Genomic DNA, 20,823 nt, shown 5'->3' with positions numbered 1-20,823 from the left:
TTCGAGCGTTGTCCGAATTCTACCACTCGGAGAACACCAAGAATAAGGTGAACCGGTGAGGCCTGTGTGCCTCGGGACTATATGGTCCCTACGTAGGTATACAAATACAAGTAGAGCCATTTACCTTGCGACCCTGTAAAGCATCATCAGTCGTTCATCAAAGGGGAAATACACACGAAGCGCAAAAGTGGGCCATCACGGACTCGTGGCATTTTCCATCCGTACACAATCGGACTTATCTCGCTCGCCCAACTTGGCACTGTGCCACTCAACGTGCAGTACCATGCACACATTTGCACTGCAGCTTGACCTTCCATCGTTCTCTTTCTTCACATAAAATCGCCCCGGAGCTGCGGCACAGCTGCCTTCAGTAGCGACTTGCGGCGCGCGAACAACAACACCAGCAGCAGCAGCAATTAGCTGGACATCCCACATCACTCTTCGCGCCATCATAACAATGCCTGGCCGTGTGCGCCGCGTGCGCTTCATCGCGATCGTTGTATGCATCGTCACAACATTCCTTTTATACGAGCGTAATGCTGCTCGCGTGGACCAATACGCCAGTGTTCTGACGCACACGGTCGGAGGCTATGGAGGATCAGTGTTGAGGCCTCAACGCATTGGTGATCCGCCGAAGTCTGGTCACGTGGAAGATCAAGTCAGGAAGCAACAGGAGAAGCAGGAAAAACAGCAGCAGGATGAAGAGGCGGCTGCAAAGAGACCACAGGAGGGAAACGTCGCTAATCCCAAGCCGAAGCCATTGGGAATCCCACAGCCAGTGGTGACAACATCTTCCACGACCTCACTTACGACATCAACAACGTCAACTAAACCCGCTGCGCTACCGGCTGCGACTAAACCACCAACTTCGGGCGATGACGCGCAGGAGGATGATGGCTTGGAACAGCATGAGTTGGAGACTATGCTAAAGTATAGTGCAGGGCAATTGCCGGAGAATGGACGAGATGCGCTTGGTGTTGCCTATAAGGGGAAACCAGACGATGGGCGAACTTACACTGTAGAGGATTCGACTCCTGCTACTGACAAGAAGCCAAAAGCAGACAGCCAGAAGACCAAGAAGCCCAAGAAACCAGAGATTAAGGATGATGAGGAAGAGGCACAGGTGACGTGGAAACGGCAAGAAGAGCATTTCCCCATCAGCACAACAATCGCCTTACCCGCTGGAAGTCCGAAGCCAATTGCCAGAATTCAGCATGGTGGCAAGGGCAGCGTTGATACAACACGATTGAACGCGGTCAAGGAAGCCACCAAGCATGCATGGGGCGGCTATCGAAAGCATGCATGGGGCGCCGATGAAGTGACACCACTTTCGGGTTCAAACAGAACGACATTCAATGGCTGGGGAGCGACGATGATCGATTCTATGGACACACTCTGGATCATGGGCCTACACGAGGACTTCGAGGAAGCGGTCAAGAAAGTTGCCTCGATCAATTTTCAGACTTCGCAGCGAAATGACATCCCGCTCTTTGAAGTGACGATTCGTTATCTCGGTGGTCTCCTCGGTGCCTACGACGTCTCGGGGCGGAAGCACAAAGTTCTACTCGACAAGGCAGTCGAGCTGGCGGAAGTCCTCTACGGTGCCTTCGACACTCCTAATCGCATGCCATTGACCTACTACTTCTGGAAGCCGGCGTTCGCGTCACAGCCACACCGTGCGCCATCTGATATGATCATGGCTGAGATTGGTACTCTTACACTGGAAATGACTCGTCTTGCTCAGCTCACGAAAGAACCTAAGTTCTATGACGCTGTTGCTCGTATCACTGACGCTCTAGAGGCATGGCAAGGCAAGACGCGCATTCCTGGACTATGGCCCACGCATATAGATGCAAGTGGGTGCGAAAAGCCTGCGCAAATGCCCGAGTCCGGCAAATACAAGGATCTGTCAGTAAAGCAAGGCTCACAAAACGAAATTTTCATCACCAGCGACCCAGTGAAGCATGAGAAGAGAGCTTCAAAAGATGAGGCTGAAGGTTTGGAAGCTGATAGGCTCGGAGACTTCTTGGATACTGTCGCAAAACAAGCTCCAGACTCGGCCGTGGACGACTTCCGTAAGGACGCGGCTTTCAAATCTGACAAAAAGCTGCCAGACCTGCCCGTGCAAGCGAAGTCCGACAAGAAGGTGCCCGACTTGCCGCAGCAATATGGAAAAAGCATGGCATCTTCTAAAAGTATGATGTCTAGTCTCGATGGCAAGAGACCCGCCCTTTGGCTTGACGAGAACATCATCAGCGGAACAGAAGTCTGCCGGCCCAAGGGTCTTGGATCTGTCAGCAAGCAAGCATCGGAGCACTTCACGCTCGGTGGTGCAAGTGACAGCACTTTCGAGTATCTTTCCAAAGAGTACCTCCTCCTTGGCGGACTGAGCTCGCAATACAAGAACATGTACCTGAAGAGTGCTGATGCTGCTGCCGAGAAGCTTCTGTTCCGACCCATGACGCCTGGAAACCACGACATTTTGATCTCGGGAGAGATCAGGGTGGATTGGAATGCCACCTCGGAGTCGTACGTAGAGGAGCTCATCCCGAAAGGCGAGCATCTTACATGTTTCGCTGGCGGCATGTTCGCCATGGGCGGTCGTCTCTTCGATCGTCCTGACCACGTTGATATTGGCCGTCGTCTCACAGAGGGCTGTGTCTGGGCATACAATAGCACGAAATCTGGCATCATGCCCGAGACGTTTGAGGCTGCGATGTGCAAGGACCCCAAGAATTGCCAATGGGACGTGGAGGCATACCACGCCCTTTTGGCTCCGCAGTTCGGTATCAATCTGCCGGCGACCCCCGCAGCGGAAGAAGCATTGCCGCTGCCAGATGTGGACAAATTGCTCGCATCACTCGATCAAGAAGTAGAAGCTGCTGAGACTCCATTCGGCTCTGGCTTCGACCAAAAAGATGCTCCCGCGGGATCCAAGAAGGATTCGACACCTGCAACCGGAAAATCTAAATCCTCTGGCAGCCAAAACGGAGCAGGCTCTGCTGGGTCTAAAGCCGGACCATCAAACCCTGGCCTTGAAGGCGCTGCTCTTCCCCTCGACGCGAATGGCAACGTCAAACCTGCCTTGTCTGCGAATCAAAAAGGTGCCGTGAAAGCTGCTGGCTCTCCCGCCGAAGCTCCAATCGTGCCGCCCGGGCAGGGACTTGACGCGCCGGGCCTTCACAAGCGTCAGATTGTCGACGATGTTGACCTCACAGAGAAGAGACCTGCTCAGCGAATTGATGATGCCGCTCCCACCACCACCGCCGCTGCACCTTACATTGCCGGTCCTCCAGCGGGCGCTGCGATTGCCACAAGCACCTCATCCGGCGCAGAACCCACCAGCACGGGCATCGACCGCAAGAAATATCTCAAGCTCATGATCGAGTCGACAGGTCTCCCTGCAGGAATGACACGTCTTACCAGCCGAGCATACATCCTCCGGCCTGAAGCTATCGAGTCCGTCTTTTACATGTACCGCATCACTGGCGAACAGCAGTGGCGTGACGTCGGTTGGAAAATGTTCCAGGCCATCGACAAAGCCACCCGTACGGATATTGCGCATGCGGCCATTCACGATGTCACCGTCCAGCCGGGAGCGCGGGACCAGAACCGGGGCCCGCATTCTACGATTGGGTATGATACGTTGGAGAAGGGGGATTCTATGGAGAGTTTCTGTGAGTATTTAATATCCTTTTTATTGCTCGCGGTGGAACTCGTCACTGACAGAACATGCAGGGATCGGCGAGACGCTGAAATATTTCTACCTTCTCTTCGATGACCCGGAAAACTGGTCTTTGGATGACTGGGTCCTCAACACCGAAGCGCATTTCTTCCGCCGGCCGGATGCAACGGCACATTCGAGCACGACGGGTACTGCTGGTCAGGCTCCTTAGTCTCTACTGTACATTCGAGGGGAATAAAAAGCTATTGCATTTTTGGACTATTTGATTTCTGGATTCCTGTTTCCTGTCATCTTCCCTATACGTTCTTCCTGTCCTTCACTTCCAAGGGACATTCGTATGCAAGCGCTGTAAAATCTGCCAAATGATCCTAGCAAGCAAAGTAAAAAGCTGGTGTTGGGATGAGGACCCGGCAGCGTAGAAGAACATGAATTTCGAAGACATGCTGATGCGACGAAAGTTTCCGCAACAAACCGAAATAAAGTTCGAGAAAGGTGGTGAGCCACCGAGTGCGCAGGTCAACAACATGCCTACCAGCTGGGCGGGTTATACTTTGACTGCCATGAGCCGCAGTCGACCCAGGATTCCTGGCGGGTCTTGTCGCGCGAACTTTCTTGCTCAGCACGGATTACACCATCATTGTCGGTTATCTTGCCGCCTGCGTTCTTCGTCTGCAGCCACGAATCCTTAGAATCGCTCTTGTTGGGGTCGAACAACGACCCTGACGTCTGGCGATCCTTGTAGACAGCGATCTCACTGTCAGCCGATTCGATGGAAGCTCTTCTAGCAACATGCCCAGGACGATGTGCAAGATCAGGCCTCGAAAATGGAGTGGAAAGCCAATCATTGTAGAAAGTATCCTGCTGACTCTTGGGCGCGTTTCTAGCCATGCTGCCGAGGATGTCAAGACCAAGGCTTGGATGCTTGTTGATAATCGCATTGCGAAGATCTGCAAAATTGGGGCTATTCTCGCGGAAAAGCCAGCGATGCTTCTCCGCGAGCACACCTGACAAAGTCAGGCGCAATGGGCATTCTTGCTCGGTAGTTGAATACACCTCGTCGACGATGCTACACAATTCGCCCGGAAAGTCACCGATCTCGTCGAAAAGCTGCTCGAGCGCCACCCGGAACTCAAAGACTGCATGATCCGCGAGATCATCAATTTTGAACGACTTGGCAAGCTTGTGGACACGAGCATTGAGCAAAGCAGGAGAGATGCCACGGCATTTGGGATATTGGCGGACGTAAAGCCAGCGGATCATCGCCAAGATCGCGTCAGAGTCATAATCTGACATATCGATCTCGGGCCCGTGGTTCTTCGCCAATCAGTGTCAATCGTGAGGGCATTTTCGCACCATTTGTGAGATCGACTTACCTTTGCAAAACATTCTGATTGAGCGGCAAGTACAACACGATGGGCACGAATTGTCTTGTCACGGCAGATAATCGAGAAGTCAACGTACTTCTCGTTCAAGAGGCATGCCAAAAGGGCGTCGTTCATAGCAACCATGGCTGTGAATCTTTCGTCGTCGTGACGGCTTTCTGAGAAAGGAACAAAATGGAGGTCTGGGACTTGCTCTTTGCTATCGATGGAAGTGATTGCGGAAGAGTTTGCAGCAGGGAGAGTGACAGAAAAGTATCGGAAGTAACTTCATGTATTCTTGCATCGTGTGACCATATTTATGCTAGCTATTGTGACCAGGGTAGAGCTTTGATTTGAAGATTGTCGTACGACTCGTTCTCGAGCAACAAGTGAAATAGTAGTATCGATGTGAGAATATTCTTCATGTGAAAGACACGAACAGGCCCGATCAGCGCCACCACAGCAAGGTAAAAGTAAAAGCTTGTGCCACCATGCATCGTGTTTCAGAAGGAGTCGCTTTGTGCCTCGTTCGAACGTCAGTCACCGAAGTTCTCAACGAGAGCGAGAATCCGATACGCATCAGCATGACAGGCGGGTGCAATGACCAGGTTTATGCGATGAAACCAAATAATTTGTATCGTCGAAAAATATTTCCTTTCCTTCCACATATCACGAAAGGGCAGGGGTAAGCAGACGAGTATTCCAAATGGAGGCGTTCCTCTGCACTTCCATTTCCCCTCTATCGTTCCGTGGGAGCGACTCGGACGGCAGAGTGAATAGGAAGGGCGCGTTTTCATGAGGAAAAGAGAAAGGAAAGAGAAAGCAGAAGTTTGCGCGCGCCGTGAATTCAATGAGGTCGAGCAGCAGGCGGGATGTGCCGCCCGCCCGGTTGTTTTCTCCGCGCGACGGAGGATAGCGCCAAGATTTCCAGTGCGAGCCTGAGGAAGGAATGAATTGTTTGGCTGACGACCAATAGAGGGGTCGCCAATTCCCTGTGACGATGTGTGCAATATGTAGGAATGTTGCGCCCGCGGATGCGTCACAGGCTGCGCCCCGGCGAACGAGGGGTCTTCAATTACCAACGATCTTGGCCATTTTTAATACATTTTTACCTTCAACCATTATCACCCAAGTCAGAGAAGATAGAATACCCGATCGAAAGACTGATTCAATATCTTAAGGCGACATACACAATCAAACGCAACAAGAGTCAAATACACGCAACATGTCGAGCAGTACCAGAGGTCGCGCGGGCAAATACTCAAAGGCGAAGCGAGGAGGTGAGTGAAAATCAAGGACACTCAATCAATTCTCAGGATCTAATTCAAATCTCAGGCGGAAGACAGTTTAGCAAAAATCTTCGACCACTCGACGCCGATGGTGCTGAACGTTCCATGTGGGCAGAGCCCGTAGCTGAAGATTCCGATGAGGACGAAGAGGAGGAGGACTCTGATGAAGATTCCTCAGAAGAGGATGGCGAGAAGCCGGAGATGACCCGTGAAGAACGGCGCGCCGCTGCGAAAGCGAAGAAAGAAGCTGCCATCCTAAAGAAGAAGGGAGCGCCTGCGCCTGGCGATCTCCCTTCAAACAGTGACGACGACGAGGATGAAGACGACGATATGCCCGCCAACCCCAACCACAGCAGTGCCGCGCGGAAGCAAGCTGCCAAAGTCGCCGAACCTCCGTCCGCGGACGATGCTGCTAAGAAGCCAAAGAAGCCTGAAGATCTTTCACAATTATCGCGACGCGAACGAGAAGCTTTCCAAGCAGAGCAGGCTAAGCTGAGATACCAAAAGATGCATATGGAGGGCAAGACGGATGAGGCTCGTGCGGACATGGAGCGACTGAAGTTGGTTCGTCAACAACGCGAGGAAGCTGCAGCGAGAAAGGAGTCGGAAAAGCAAGAGAAGGATCTTATCGATGCGGAGAAGAAGGCGCAGATGGAGCGTCTAGCACGGCAGCAGGCTCTGAAGGCCGCGCGAGGTGGTCGGGGAGGGAAGAAAGGAGGAAAGGCTTAAGGTTGTTGTTGTGACGACAATCCTCATCGACATTGAATTTGCAGGTGTCTCGGACGCAGCAGTTGTTATTACAGGTATTTGCATGAAACCGGCAAGAGTCGTAAGAAGAGCTAGGGCTTGTTTGTATTTCATTGGTGTCATTTTATTGCATTTCGCAAGGTCATTATCAATACCTTTTGGCGTTGACTTCGACAGGAGGTCAGCTATGGTTCAATCTCTCAAGTGCCGGCAGATGTTTGTTCCACGTCCTCTCTGGTCATGTAAGATTGGACATCTCCATCAGCATGATTATGCGTTCGCTAGGGCTGACTCCTTTCAAGTCCAAGTTGACGTCTGTGGAAAGGGAGTGAACCAGCGACAGAGCGTGAAAATACAACACCTTTAAAGTATAGACACAGAACTCAACTGACGCGATATGCAGATCACCTCAACGAAGCTGAAGATTCATTAACTAATCTCATCCAATATACGTCCTATCTCATTTCGATGATCTTTCAACCTTGAATACCGACAACGTCTACGACAACTTGCCAAGTCCCGGAGATGCTCATCGGGGTTGTACCCGATGAGCCACTTCAACGGGGTCTCGCAGTCCAATGCCTGTAACGATGATATCCAAGACCTGCCTTGCCGAAACATCATATCTGATCAGGCCGGGCCTCGCCAAGTAACATTCGTCCATCGAGGACCTGCCGCAGCTCGCATTCCATTCACACTCTGCAGCCGCAGACTCAACAACCGATTGAAAGTGTTCTTTGGCAAGATGCCGACTTCCTCCAGCTTGTAGGCCGTCGCGATGACATAATCCTGACATTGTGCGCCCTCCTGTTGTGGAGGCAACATCTTCTGCATGAGCATTTTCACGCTGGCAACATGACGCGGATCAATTTCGGCGATCTTAAAGTGGCCTTCGGCGCCGTAGAAGATGTCCGGAAGGTCGCCGCCGTCCACCGTCCAGCGATACTTGTTTTCATGAAGAGATATCACGGCGTGCAGGAAGAAGCCGGAGCTCTGACCGATTTCATGCAGTCCGAGTGCCCAGTGCGAGCGGTCCGTGGGTGGGTATGCGATGTTCGAGACTATGACAGAGAGAGCATATCGCTTCTTGCCGGACGCTTGAGCTGTGGCTTCAACCTGTGCAGACTGGGCGTGAGTCGTTAAGCTGCTGGCTGATTGGTGTGCCTTCATTTGTTCAAGCCAGAAAGAGGCCTGACTCTGCCCAGGTGGTGACCACAAGGCTGCACCTGACTGCTGAGAGGAACTCATGGATTTGGAGTGCTGGACTGGTCCTTGCTTTCAACGTCGATATCTGACTTTCTGCGCCAGAGACCAAGCTTTGCAACGCTTTAAACAGGCGGGATCGTGCTGATGATAAACAAACGACAGTTTGCTCATCTTTCTATCCCAATTACTCGCATGCAATGCCGACGCCATTTGCTGTGCAAGTCGTACCTTTGTAGCTGTTTCACGATCGACCTGCAATTTCCTCATCTGAAAAATGCAGGTGACAGGGCATATGCTTTCACTGGGCAATATGTAGCAAGCGATCCAGGCAGTACTTATATAACTGTTCGTTTGTTGTCAGAACCTCATGCACGTACAAGGATCACCCTGTCGTGTTGTTCACTGACGTGGTCGTGCAGTGTAGTTGTGGAACACGCTCACGACATGGGTACAAATGTACTTGATACGTTCCAACAGCGACAACGAAGCATGCATTCTGAGCCAGCAGGATTGACGTTTACCAGTTGAGCGATTCCTCGCACATAGAAGGATATATCCCTGCATCCCGGAACCGAGTCGAGCCATCGATAACTCTTCTGTGCTTCGAATAGCATTGATTACCAAAGCGCCAATTGAACGGCCCTCTGGGCCAGGAATGCATAAATTGACGATAATGTTACCGAATTCGACAGTCTGCGATCACCTTGAGATCCTGGAGTCTGAATTACGTTCAGCGATGCTTGAAAACTTATTCGAAGCATCAAGAATGAAGTACACTATCGGCGCATGTGCGCATGCTCGCATTGTTTCACATAGCTGCAAACATGCATTCCGCGTTTGATACGCTGTCGAGGATACTCGCGGAATGTATGTCGAGTATGACAGGGATATATGAAGCTCATCAATCGGCACGAACGAACACATTCTTTGAAATCCTCATTCGTGATCAGCTTACTTCAAAGTCTTGTCTACTGACATTCTGCAGATCCTTCTCACCTCGAAACATCGAATCCGAAACTGGCATTTCTAGATGAATTCGGGTTGCTCTTCAAAACCAAAGCACCCAGCCATGAAGGACAAACTGGCAAGACAAACAACTTTCGACTCCAGTCATGCGTATCTTGCTGGGTCTGGCAATAGTGCCATTCGGTGCCCCTTATCACCATTATTACGGCGTACACCCGTTGACTGCGCATCGCAGGCAGGGAGCTCTGACGCCGCTCGAAAGGCTAGCGGCTCTTAACGACGCTCGATCGCTGCGATCTTTACAATCTTTAAGGGTCGCAGGGCCCGTTGGATCTATTCATGGGCCGATTCGACCAGCACATCATAGACCACCTACGCACAGCCTGCTCACACATTTCTTCGTGCCAGTTGACTTCACTCATAGCTCACACCGCATTCTCTCCTATGATCGCGATTCGGACGACATCGATTATGGTGGCATCGATCCTGGTGATTCGATTTCCACCGACCCTCGCTCCATTCGACAGTTCCTTCATTTCTGTTTCAGATTCATGGCTCACCTGGGAGCAGTTGTGAAATCGCTCTTTTCACGGATCAGCAACGATTCAAACAACGATACGCGCATCGCAGAACTCCCGGATGGAAGTGCCACAATCGCGAGTGATCAATCTCAACACATTACCGAGGAGGTCTCGATCAATGGTGTCAATCAACACCAGCCCGGTTCGAATAAAACCCCGGAGGATGAACACAAAGTCACGATGAATGTACAAAATCACGAACGAATGTCGCAAACGACGATTCAAGTCGAGATTGGGGTTGTGCTCATTAAGGACATGCGAAGGACCGTCCTATCATGGCTCCGGGCGACCATATATTCGATCCGGTCATTCATGTTCGGGTCTCCAGGGAGTTTAATTGGCAGCACTACTGATGACCGCGAAGAGGGCGCGAATGTAGTCCGCGAGACCATTGACGCAATCTCACCCATGCCTTACGATAGATGCGATGAAGGTTCCGGGCATTTATCGCGGACCAAAGCCACTTTTGAAGACCAGAAGTGGCAATCGAGAAGCTGGAGTGTTACCACGACCGATCTCGCACGTGCGTCTGGAAGACTACACGACATCTACCAGCAATCCGATGCTGTCAAGACCTTCCCCCTTACCTTGACTAGTCCCGAGTCCATCTTGAGACCGCTGCTCTACGGCTCAACAAGCACTCAACATCAATGCACGGCCCAAAGCAATGATGTTGCGACAACTCTGATCTATCTTCAGATAGCATTCAACACACCAGGACAGACTCTGGGCCGGCAGGACTACCGAATGATTTCCGATTCTTCCTGTGCAGTGCATATTTACATCGGAAACAAATCGGAGCCCTTCTCCCTCACGACAGTCAAGAACGTCTACAAATTACTCCTTACAAATGAAGCGGCCATTGACAGCAGCCACGCCATCCACCGAGTTGCTCACTACAGTCAATCTTCCGAGCTCGTGCAGGCAAGCAACAAGAGTCTGAGCAGCCGATTCACCCTCCCGACTCCCGGTTTCAGCCAGGGCACATCTCTTCAAGATCAGCTGAGTTATATAAACGAGCATAAAAGCATCGCAGCACTCCAACACGCACATCTCGAGGAGTCGGGAGAGCACTACTCGCTGAATCTATGGAACCTGTATTGCCCAGCCGATCCCTCGTTCCAATTCTTGTGGAACGCCAACGCGAAGAAAGGAACTTTCGAATTCCGACAATCTGCAGGAACTCTTGATCCCATCGAGATACACCACCGGATAGCCTTCTACACCGCCGTCGTCGACTTCGCCGAACAGCTGAGCCTAGAAGAAATGGACCAGATTTGTGTACGACAACGTTCGACGCCCGGATACGATCTTCTGGCCCTGCTCGCAGACATGAAATGCCATCCCGAGACTATCGAGTATTACCGCAAGAAGCTCAGCCGACGCGTGATCGCAAAGCGATCATGTTGGATTAGGAGTTGGCGTCTTGCCATCTCATGGCTGCTCGGGACTAGCGATTTTATGCAGCATTTCGTGGATGAGAGCGAGGAGGACCACCTTTATGCCCAGGATCCGAGGAACGTCAATGAGAGGGTCAAGGATAACGCTCGACATGGTCTCTATGGGGATCTGCTTTCGGACCAATGATCGAGAGATTGTTCGGACTTGCGGGGCGTGCTTCCGACACCCACGCAGCGACGAATGACGAAGATGCGCTGGCGCTCGGAGTCATTTGGACGCGTTTTTGACTCAAATAAGAGCGGATGAGTACGCGCAGGTTGCACCGATACGCCTCTTTTATGTACTAGTAGCGTGCGGGCATGTTGGAACACTCCGTCAATATCATCGTCCTTTCTTCGCATCGTGGGACCTCGAAAGAGGCCTACAAATAGCATCCATTTCTGCCACACTAGACTTCTCGTGTTGCTTCATCTCTCAGGATTAGACTCACGCAGAAGCCGAATAGGATGTCGTGATGAGCACACGCTGCTGTGAAAGACTTCGTCTTCGCCGCCTCGAGATGCATAAAATTGTGTTACTCAGTGCATAAATCCATGAATTCTCACAAATGCATAAAACTAAGAACCTGTGAGTCGTCGTAGATGTATAGCCTATGCAATTCCATGAGGATGACTACACGACGCAGAAGTGAGAGCACCTGAACGACGTTCTAGAACAGGTTCTAGTGAACGGCACTGTACCTGTCGATCGCACATCCGTTTCTGCACTACTGGGCGACTCTTGGGATCGGGAATCATTCTTTCGGAATGACCCGAAAACGGAAATTTGACGCATCGCGAAATGGCACGAATATAGCGGAATCCAAGGACACGGCGATGCAGTACTGTAGCTGCTTCCTTGGGCCGCGTCGGCAACCACATGACATGCAACGTGGGGCCCAAGCAGCGGAGACTGACACTAGCGGGCGTCTTGCTTCGTTGCTCGATTTGGGCATCGGGGACCCAATTCGGGGATAACTTGAAAACAAAAAGTGGAAACTCCCTAGATTGTGGCGTCCACTATCACGGTGAGCAGAAAAGGGTGTGTCCTCGAGGCGTCACACCAGCGATCGATATCGTGACCATTGACACATCTCAGGATTCGGAGTTCGGCGTTCGGGGGGTTGCTGGCTTCCTTTGGAGGGACGCCTGAAGTGCACCCATGTACGCCGGGACGACAATGCGGCGTTTTGGTCCTATTTCGTATGTGTGCGCAGTCGGCGATGCATTGATAAGAAACTTCCCGACGACCGCACGAATTCTCACGCTCCCACATGTCCTTGTTGGTCCGAGACGCGTTGGTCCGAAGCCACGCGAAATGTGCGAGTGAAGTTACTCTCGCTGCTGCCAAGAGGGGGGCCATCCAGTAGTCTGTAGATAATCTGCGAATGGTTTAACCGAAGATGCGGCGAGGGCTGCGTGCATGATCCTGTAAATCACCACATCAACCTGTCGTGGACGTGGCCCAGCGTGGCCGCCCAGCGCTCACTGAGCGGCCGCTGTGCCAGAAAGATGCAAGGCGTAGCGAGTGGCCTCAGGAGGCTTGAGATCATGCGTCACCGTGACATGACATCAGATACCGATTGAGAGAAAAACGAGCAGTCTTGGGGGCGGCTAATGCACGCCCATCAATTAGCGTTCACGCGCAGAACTTTCTCCAGCGGAGACGCTAGAACATAAAGCTTGAGTGGCTCGTACACCACCACCGCTATTCACCACCTGGGCACCATTCACTTGCTGCGACGACCAAATTAATCTGTATCTTTTCGGTTGCCTCGTTCGCTCCATGTATCCACTTACTTCCCATATCACACACTATCGCGCTACATACCATGTCAGTGGCTGCGCCATGATCAATTTTGCTGTGCTAGATTCACTTGATTGATAATCCTGCGGGTGGGCGATGACTCCTATCTCCGGCGCCAGTCTTCATGCGGACATCGCCCACGACAGCTGCGTCCTTTCATACTGCGGACATGCTTTTGGGCGGACAATCTGCACTCTGCAGTCAAAACTTCCTCACTATCGCTGTCGGTGGACATTCAAGGTCACCTCCTGACGATACGAGAATCCTGCAGGCTGGGTTGGTGCCCTAATCATAGCTACACGACGTACGCTCTGTCTCGATACAGACACCCACCCACCCACAACGACCCTTGCCTTTTCGGCACATCGGCGCGTAGAGTCCAGACCATGACCGCCACGGCGTTCAGGCGCGGAATGCGACCTCCTGGAGGCTTCGCACGAAAAGGACGAACAACGCGGAGAGCTGCCACACGTGGCGGACACGATGCTTCTGCGGAGCGCAGATCCCTTCCACGCGGGCAACACCCCCTTCACGAGAGGGACAATGTTCTTTCGAACATTCTGGGTCGCCGCCGGACCGTACTGTAAACGTCAAAGAGTTGAGCATCTCGGAGTCATGACATCACGCCGCAGGCCCCGAGTTGGCCCTTTTGCGGCACGAAAACGAAGTTCAGCCGAGTTCTCATGTATGATGCGCAAATGTAGTTCGTGACTAATGGTAATTTGGTCGTAGGGATGTGTTGTCCTCACGATCGCGCGGCGCTGTGCCCTTTTCCGCCCACGGACGACCAACACACCTCACAGCTCCGCCTCTTCCCACGCCGAGTAAATCGTACGGCTGCCGTAAAGATGACCTTTCCTCAAGGACACCATAGGGCGCCACTCCGGCACATTGACCGCGTTGATATATCGGCTCGCCTCGATACACAACCCGCTGCGCTGGCCCCGTGCAGGCATCCCGTCCATCGCGGGAACGTCGATGTATCGACCGGCGTAGACTTGGAAGGCTGGCTCCGTGCTCCACGCCTCCAGGCGGATCCTCGTGGCTGGGTGGGAGAGGGTGATGAGCCTGCGGAGCGGCTGCCCGCGGGTATCGAGCGGGATGGATGAGACGCTCGGTTCGATGATGAAGCAGTGGTCTATGTCGGGCTCTTGGGCTCCGAAGATGAATTCTTTACCTGCTTCGATGGCCGGGAAGGCTTCGATCTTGCCGGTGGGGATGCTTGCCTCGTCGGTGACTTGATGCAGGTTCGTCTCGAGAACGACTCGCGTGCCTTCGATCGTCGGACCGTCCGTGATATTGAAGTAGCTACACCAGGCGGTCAGAATGGTCTCAACGGCGTGTTGATGGGCGAGAACGTTTACCTGTGGTTTGTCAAGCTCACCACCGTCTCCTCCACCTCATCGCCCACCAATTCCGCTTCATACTCGATCTCCAACGTAGTTTTCGTTTTCCCGTCCACGTGCTCCACACTCGGGTAGTACCACAAACGAAACTCTACCGTTCCCGGGAACCCTTCCTCACCATGTGAACTCCGATACGTGAAAGCGACCGCGCGACGTCCGTTCCGCTGCGCATGATGCGGGCCATCGAAGAACTTCTTACCCCAACCCTGCCGCCCGCCATGCACGGTATGCGGTCCATTATTTGCGTACAGCTCATAGCTCTGGCCATTGAGATTGTCGATTCTGGCATTGGAGATGCGATTCGCCACCCGTCCGATGTTCTCGCCAAAGAAAGGGTGGACGTCGCTGTTGTAGGATTCCGCGTTCGGAAAGCCGAGGACGATGTTCCGTTGCCCTATCTTGAAGTGCTGGATGATGCCTCCCTGGGAGAGGAAGTCAAATGCATCGTCGGCGGCCGTTTGAGCTGGCGACATTTTGAGTTTAGCGGGCGTGCCCTCTAATTTTCCTCGCCTTTGGTGCAGAAGGTTCTCGCGCTCAGTCGTCGCAGCAGGCCTCGGGTCAATTTTCACTGGAGTTGGAATTGGCGAACGATATCTGGGACAATTCGAGGTAATGGAATGCTACGTTGGAAGACTATGGCTTCTTCAAATCCCGTGGCATCATGATGAAACCATTCATGCCGAGGGGACTTTAGGCTAAGACTGGAACTGGGAGGCTTTGAGCCGCTGGCTATGTTCAGTCCACATACTGTGCCTCTTTACGGTCCTCGAGATCACTATTTGCCGTTGAATTTACACGCGACGTGACAGTAACTGGAAGTGACGCCTTTGCGCCGAATTCCGACTCCGCATGTTGGACTCTGACGGGACGCCTGAGAAGCCCGCACACCCAGAAAGCGTGGTGCAAAAGCCATGAATATGCCCCCCAGTGTGCCCTTTCTCTGCACCAGCTGTGCCGCTGATGGGGGCGCGAGTAGTCTGTCCAGCTGACCGCCCATAAGCAATGCCCTACATACTGCAAACAAACACGATACTATACGGGTTTTTTCGCACTTCGCCGACCGAACGTACACGGGCCACGACGAGTCGTCACCGAACGCTATCGTTTGAAGAGGTGTGAGTATTTGTGGGACTGATGGAACGAGATACGCCGTTGCAGCAAGTGTACGATTTGTCTGTCCCTCATCATTACAGTGGGGCTATGATGAAGCATCGGTGGATTGGGTGCACCTTGGGATACGAGTCTTGAGGAATATGCTACGATTGTGTACTCGGAGATCCGGGCACACGTATAATGGAACAGTAACATAAATTAATGGACAACAATCTACCGGACAAAACATTCACGTAGAGAAGCGAGAATGAAACTGCCGTGACTACTCAGGTAGTTTCCGTCTACCAAATGCTGCTGATGTTCAATCGATTTTGCCTCCAAGCAAACCCTGAAGGGCTGGCGATCAGGTGGCGCGGCATCTTCCCGCCGAAATATGGAATCATTGCAAAGTCCCAATTATTAATCTTCATTAAATTCTCGTGATGTTGTGCAAACACGACAGCCTATCCTCATGTATTTATTCCGCAATCAAATAATGATCGCCGTTTCCAAAGTTCCCGAGTGTTCATCAGACAAATCTTACAAATCCACCAACGTATTCGGAAAGAAAAAGCGCAGTCCCGGTTTTGGGGATGCCGTGTATCCATAGTCAAAGCCAAAGGCAAACGCCACCCAAATGTGAAATAATTCCCACGCACGCTTGAACGGAAAAGTTGCGTGTCAAACCTCTCATCTCCGCCAGGCATGTCTCCGGTTTCGCACGTCTTCGAAGTGCGCATTTCTCGTGGATTAGCCCTGTCGCCAGGAAGACAGTATGCGGTTCCTTATGCCGTTTGGCAGAATTGGCCGAAGTCTCCGTGACGTCAAAGTTAATGATGCAGCAAGCTAGCATTCGGGGATGTTCTGCACATAAGCATGAAGCCTGCACATAATGACTCCGAATCTTCCAGCCCGAGTCAGCATGCATGTATCACAACATGAGTTCCATCGTCGCACTGCTTCATATGATTGCGAAGTCGTGGGAGCAATGTAGCCGGTGGCAGACGGTGCAGCAGCATAGAAGTGTTTCCATCACCGTCAGCCGGCAGCCACCAGCAGCCATGGCGTGCCAACCTGTGCAGGCCCCGGGCCAAGGTTTTGTAAAGGCGGGCGAGTCAGCGCCAAAATTGTCAGCCCGCATTTGGTTGATCACTCCCTCTGCTCAAGCCAAGCGTGTGATAGATGGGCCGTGCGCCGCGTCGTGGAAACCTTATGTCTCAGGTGGAATTTCGAACCACGTTGTGACCTCGCGCAGCACCATCGGTGACTGAGTGTTCATTAACCACAGCGGGTAGGTATCGGCGGTCGTACTCTGCTGCCGCTGCTGGGCTTCTGTGATTAGACGCGCCGAGACGGATATTGCGGAGATATCAACCCTCCAAGCCGACGCTTTCCAAACGATCCACAGGAGACTTTTTGCCGCCTGCTTCACAACTTTTATGCAGAAAATCTCACACCGCAGTGGACTGGATATATTGATTGATATCAATATCCATCTGATCGGCGTCCATATCGGAAGTGATTGCCGCGTCCACGGTGGCGCGAGGTGCTGACGTTGCAGATCCCCCGAATGATCCAAGAAATTGTTGTGTAGCCCAAGCATCGGAGCTCACGCTCATCTCGCCGAATCCCACGGGCGAGGAAGTCCATGAAGTTGGGTCAAAAGAAGGGATGTGCTGTTGCTGCTGCTGCTGTTGCTGTTGCCGCTGCATGGTTGCCATGTTGGCCACCATGATTCGCTCGTTTTGCAGAGCGAATTGTGCGCGCATCCGCTTGTTGCTCGTGGTGGTGTGGTCAGCCTGCGGAAAGGCCCATTCGGCCTCATAAAATTGCGGGTCGCCACTGAGTGGCGACATTTGCGATATTTGGGAGAATTGTGACATTTGCGAATCGTTAGAGGCTAGGAGGGTGGGCCTCTGCGGTTGGGCCTGCACTTGCACAGGGGCGGGGCCCGCCATGGACGACGAGCCAAAGACCGACGGGGTCGTCGTTGAGCGCGCGGGTTTCGAGGCGGTGGGTGCATCCCGTGACGCTGACCTTGCATGACCATGTTGGCTCTGCTCTGACTCGGAGCTGATGGAGCCTCGGCGGCGCGTGAAGCCCGCACCTGACGCCAGCAGCCGTGCTTGGAGCTTTTCTACATTCTCCTCAAAGGCCTCAATGTCGCCGTCGTGCTTGGTTTCAAGCAGACGCAGGGATGCTAAAATGTCGTGAGTCAGAGGGCGGCCCTCGACTTCCGTGAGAACAGCGCCATCCCACTGCTCAACGTCACGGAGACGTTTGTACAATTCCTGCAGACCTGATACGAGCTGCGACTGTTGCTGTTCAAGCATCTCTACATAGCCTTTGGGGTACACTTTGTCGTGTGATCGTTTTCGCTCGCTGTTACAATCTCATTAGCAAAGGGATTCACAAGCGGTGAAGGAGAGTCGAAGATGCTCACCCGAACACGCAGATTGTATTGTCGGCTTTGCATCGTAGACATGGTTGTGACCCGTCACATCTGCTTTTCTTCATTCGACAACGGTCGCAAGCTTTGCCGACTCGTTTTCGAATTCCATCTGCAGTCGAGTCTTGGGATCCTGTCCGTTGCGGCTGCACGAGCTTGGTCCCGGGCGACATTTTGGGGCCAGCAAACCAATTTTTGAAAAGATGGCCAGAGTCAATTCAAGCAGTGATGCTGCGAAGGAGGTCGATGTGGTATTGCTGTAGTTGAACAAAGAGTAATTGTCAAGTTTCGGCAATAATTCTGCTTTGGTCCTCAAAACCAGCGTGGTGTGTCTACGAGTGCGTCCGAGTCGCTGACCGGCGCCGCGCGGTCTTATGTATGAACGTCTGAGACTGTGATCCTGGTGCCATATACAACAGATCTTCGATCGTGAGTGCACAAAGTTTAAAGTCTCCCAGATCACTGGGCCCCACCCAACGGCGTGGGCGAAGGAGAAGAGTCGAGCAGAGCGCGCATTGGACGTGCCACGGACCCAAGGCGTATACACGTAGACCCATGCACACCATGAGTAATTAGTAGATAATACTAGGTTTGTACACACATACAGCAGTCACACACCCTTCTCGCAGGGCCGGGAGGGATTGCTGAGGGATACGGGCAAGACGGGCCGGTCAGTGCGGTCTTACATCGGGCGTCGAATAGCATGATGCCCAGGTGTGTTGAGGTGATTAGGAATCCGCCCAGGACACATGGGGCATTTGGACCGTCTGTGTCGCCCTCCGCACACAATCATCGCTGAATGGTCCCTAGTAATACCCACCTGAAGTAGAGAAGATTAGTACCACACCTCTCCGAAGGCAGTGCGTGACAAGCACATTGCGTATTGTTCTCACATAGCGAGCGATTAGTGACGACCTTAATGACTAGCTCACACGTCGGCGGCGGTCCTGACTTTTCCTCCTCATCGTCCACGGCGAAAAAGCGGACACGGCATTTCGGAACATCGCGATGGCCGGGCACCCGTGCCGCATTGGAAAGCTGGAAAATGACTGCAAATTGCTGATCACTTCGTCTAGACTCGTCCGAAACCACCAACACCACGCGCGCCCTTGCCAACAGACTTCGCAGCTAAGCGCCGAAGAGTGTCAAGAAATGACGACGGAGGCTTTATTCCAACACGCAGCTGGCTCTCTGACATGAGACGAATTAATGCCTGAAGCGGTAGCATCGACCGCGGTATACGTCCTGTTTGTGTCGTGGTTGCAAGAGGGTCCCATGAGGCTTGCATTATGCAATCGGCACCTCATTATGGAGTCAGGCGCCTCTCATCATGAAGTACGCCCTGAAGGCTATCGCGATGAGCGTGGTAATATGCTTCGAAAAGGACAAACTGGCGCAGTACTTTGGTCATTGATCAACATTGATCAACAGCAATGCCTGCTAAATTCCATCATCATTACAGAAAGATCCTCCCTCTCGAGACCGAGGTCAATGAGACACGGCGAGGAATTTGGAATATCATTGGTGGTGTCTCAATTGCTTAGACCATGTTAATTAATCGACCCAATCGTTCTCAGGGTACTACAGCTCGGATATAGGAAAGATGGCAGCGCGTCTAAACGTCCCAAAGTCGTGATCTGCAGCCAAAGTTACGATGTTCGGTCATTCCCTGGAGGCGGATACGTACAAGTTCAGGGCAATCGGCGTCGGATCAATCCCCGCTGCCGAAGGATGATGAGGGCGATTTCCCAGGTCGCGGGTCGTCGATCTTCTTCTGCAAATTTTCATCATTTCAGGCACTCCAGCTGCCCAGGTGCACGGTACGTTGCATTGCAAAGGTCGAGGGCGCGAAACACTACGTCAGAACCGGCGATGTCTCCTCTTTCGCGACACGTGGGAATTGTGTGGGTTTGCCATGGGAAAACTGCCGAGTTCGCTTGCACTTGCACTTTACAGCACGCGGGTACACGAGCAAAAGAACAATGACGCCCCCGGCCTTTGGCTATCGAGATGATAATTATTAATGACAATCAATTAGCTGTGGAGATCTCGAGTGGGCCGTGTATCACGAGAGCCACTTAACGAGCCATTTCTTTTCCCGTTCGCCGCCATAGATTCAGAGACGGATGAAGGAGTCTTCCGGCAAAACTTCGGCTCAGTGATGATGCGAGAGAGATGGATGCAGGTCTGCATGAAGAATGTGCCGTCACTGCCGTAATGCACTACCGTCGAGAAAGCGATTGGTGTTTTGGCGTACGATCAACCGCCACCTCTCCTTGGCAGCACAAAATAATTGTGCAACAGCCGACAGCTTCGTCTCGAACTTCTCTCTTCGTACAATGGCGCTGTTGGCCAACGACTAGTTGCTCGCCACACAACCAAGCGACCATGTCTACCTTTACATCTTCACGTCGCTTCCAACACGGTCGAGTGCAGAAGAACCGCGACTTAGCGAGATTGAAGCGTGACTACGTCCGCATTTATTGAGCCAATCTCGCTCATCGGAGTCACGGACGAAATGGCGGACGAACATCACGGACGAAACCTACACACTACAAGGGAGCTGCTGCGGTAACGTGTGATTGACAACCACATGAGCGGTCTGTGCGAGGCCAGCCGATGATAGCATAAGAAGACGAATACAGGACCTGTCTGCTGCTTGTCCGTCGGACTAAAATGTTAGGTTCCACGACGAAGCCGACACGCTCCCGGTTGCGGTCCAACAAACCCCTTCGTCTCCCACCGCGGGATGCTGTACAATTGGTCGGGATTGAGGCCCATCATGCGAATAAGCG

At 52.5% G+C, this 20,823-nt stretch overlaps 9 protein-coding genes across 9 annotated transcripts; 4 read left to right on the top strand and 5 right to left on the bottom strand.

The window, feature by feature from the left end:
- Positions 1–158: 158 nt before the first annotated feature.
- Positions 159–4,265, top strand: K489DRAFT_377430 (glycoside hydrolase family 47 protein). The gene is made up of 2 exons (XM_033604152.1): positions 159–3,677; positions 3,739–4,265. The coding sequence occupies exons 1-2, from the start codon at positions 458–460 to the stop codon at positions 3,894–3,896; spliced, it is 3,378 nt and encodes a 1,125-aa protein (XP_033461927.1). The 5' UTR covers positions 159–457; the 3' UTR covers positions 3,897–4,265.
- K489DRAFT_368121 (uncharacterized protein) lies at positions 4,214–5,193 on the bottom strand (the record flags this gene model as incomplete). Its single annotated transcript, XM_033602924.1, has 2 exons — positions 4,214–4,999; positions 5,059–5,193. 2 exons carry the CDS (start codon positions 5,191–5,193, stop codon positions 4,214–4,216), a joined length of 921 nt encoding a protein of 306 aa, XP_033461926.1.
- On the bottom strand, positions 5,126–5,835 carry K489DRAFT_377427 (uncharacterized protein). The gene has a single exon (XM_033604151.1). The coding sequence runs from the start codon at positions 5,541–5,543 to the stop codon at positions 5,373–5,375; it is 171 nt and encodes a 56-aa protein (XP_033461925.1). The 5' UTR covers positions 5,544–5,835; the 3' UTR covers positions 5,126–5,372.
- Positions 5,836–6,271: 436 nt separating this feature from the next.
- K489DRAFT_387062 (uncharacterized protein) lies at positions 6,272–7,064 on the top strand (the record flags this gene model as incomplete). Its single annotated transcript, XM_033606285.1, has 2 exons — positions 6,272–6,326; positions 6,382–7,064. 2 exons carry the CDS (start codon positions 6,272–6,274, stop codon positions 7,062–7,064), a joined length of 738 nt encoding a protein of 245 aa, XP_033461924.1.
- Positions 7,065–7,535: 471 nt separating this feature from the next.
- Positions 7,536–8,305, bottom strand: K489DRAFT_377425 (uncharacterized protein). Its single transcript, XM_033604150.1, has one exon. It carries the CDS (start codon positions 8,250–8,252, stop codon positions 7,713–7,715), a length of 540 nt encoding a protein of 179 aa, XP_033461923.1. The 5' UTR covers positions 8,253–8,305; the 3' UTR covers positions 7,536–7,712.
- Positions 8,306–10,560: 2,255 nt separating this feature from the next.
- K489DRAFT_377422 (uncharacterized protein) lies at positions 10,561–11,832 on the top strand. Its single transcript, XM_033604149.1, has one exon. It carries the CDS (start codon positions 10,583–10,585, stop codon positions 11,420–11,422), a length of 840 nt encoding a protein of 279 aa, XP_033461922.1. The 5' UTR covers positions 10,561–10,582; the 3' UTR covers positions 11,423–11,832.
- Positions 11,833–13,835: 2,003 nt separating this feature from the next.
- K489DRAFT_144110 (aldose 1-epimerase) lies at positions 13,836–15,111 on the bottom strand. The gene is made up of 2 exons (XM_033599161.1): positions 14,446–15,111; positions 13,836–14,389 (listed from the first exon to the last, which is right to left on the bottom strand). The coding sequence occupies exons 1-2, from the start codon at positions 14,958–14,960 to the stop codon at positions 13,879–13,881; spliced, it is 1,026 nt and encodes a 341-aa protein (XP_033461921.1). The 5' UTR covers positions 14,961–15,111; the 3' UTR covers positions 13,836–13,878.
- Positions 15,112–17,381: 2,270 nt separating this feature from the next.
- K489DRAFT_307876 (uncharacterized protein) lies at positions 17,382–18,198 on the bottom strand (the record flags this gene model as incomplete). The annotated part of the gene is made up of 2 exons (XM_033600603.1): positions 17,382–17,961; positions 18,023–18,198. Coding segments are annotated over 2 exons (756 nt in total), but the record flags the coding sequence as incomplete, so codon positions are not given.
- Positions 18,199–18,955: 757 nt separating this feature from the next.
- K489DRAFT_377419 (uncharacterized protein) lies at positions 18,956–19,840 on the top strand. Its single transcript, XM_033604148.1, has one exon. It carries the CDS (start codon positions 19,238–19,240, stop codon positions 19,580–19,582), a length of 345 nt encoding a protein of 114 aa, XP_033461919.1. The 5' UTR covers positions 18,956–19,237; the 3' UTR covers positions 19,583–19,840.
- The last annotated feature ends 983 nt before the right edge of the window (positions 19,841–20,823 follow it).

This window comes from Dissoconium aciculare, assembly GCF_010015565.1.
Source record: "Dissoconium aciculare CBS 342.82 unplaced genomic scaffold K489scaffold_3, whole genome shotgun sequence".
In the NCBI taxonomy this organism is placed as follows: Eukaryota; Fungi; Ascomycota; class Dothideomycetes; order Mycosphaerellales; family Dissoconiaceae; genus Dissoconium; species Dissoconium aciculare.
The sequence above is the reverse complement of the archived record's forward strand: the minus strand, read 5'-3'. Positions and strand labels throughout refer to the sequence as shown.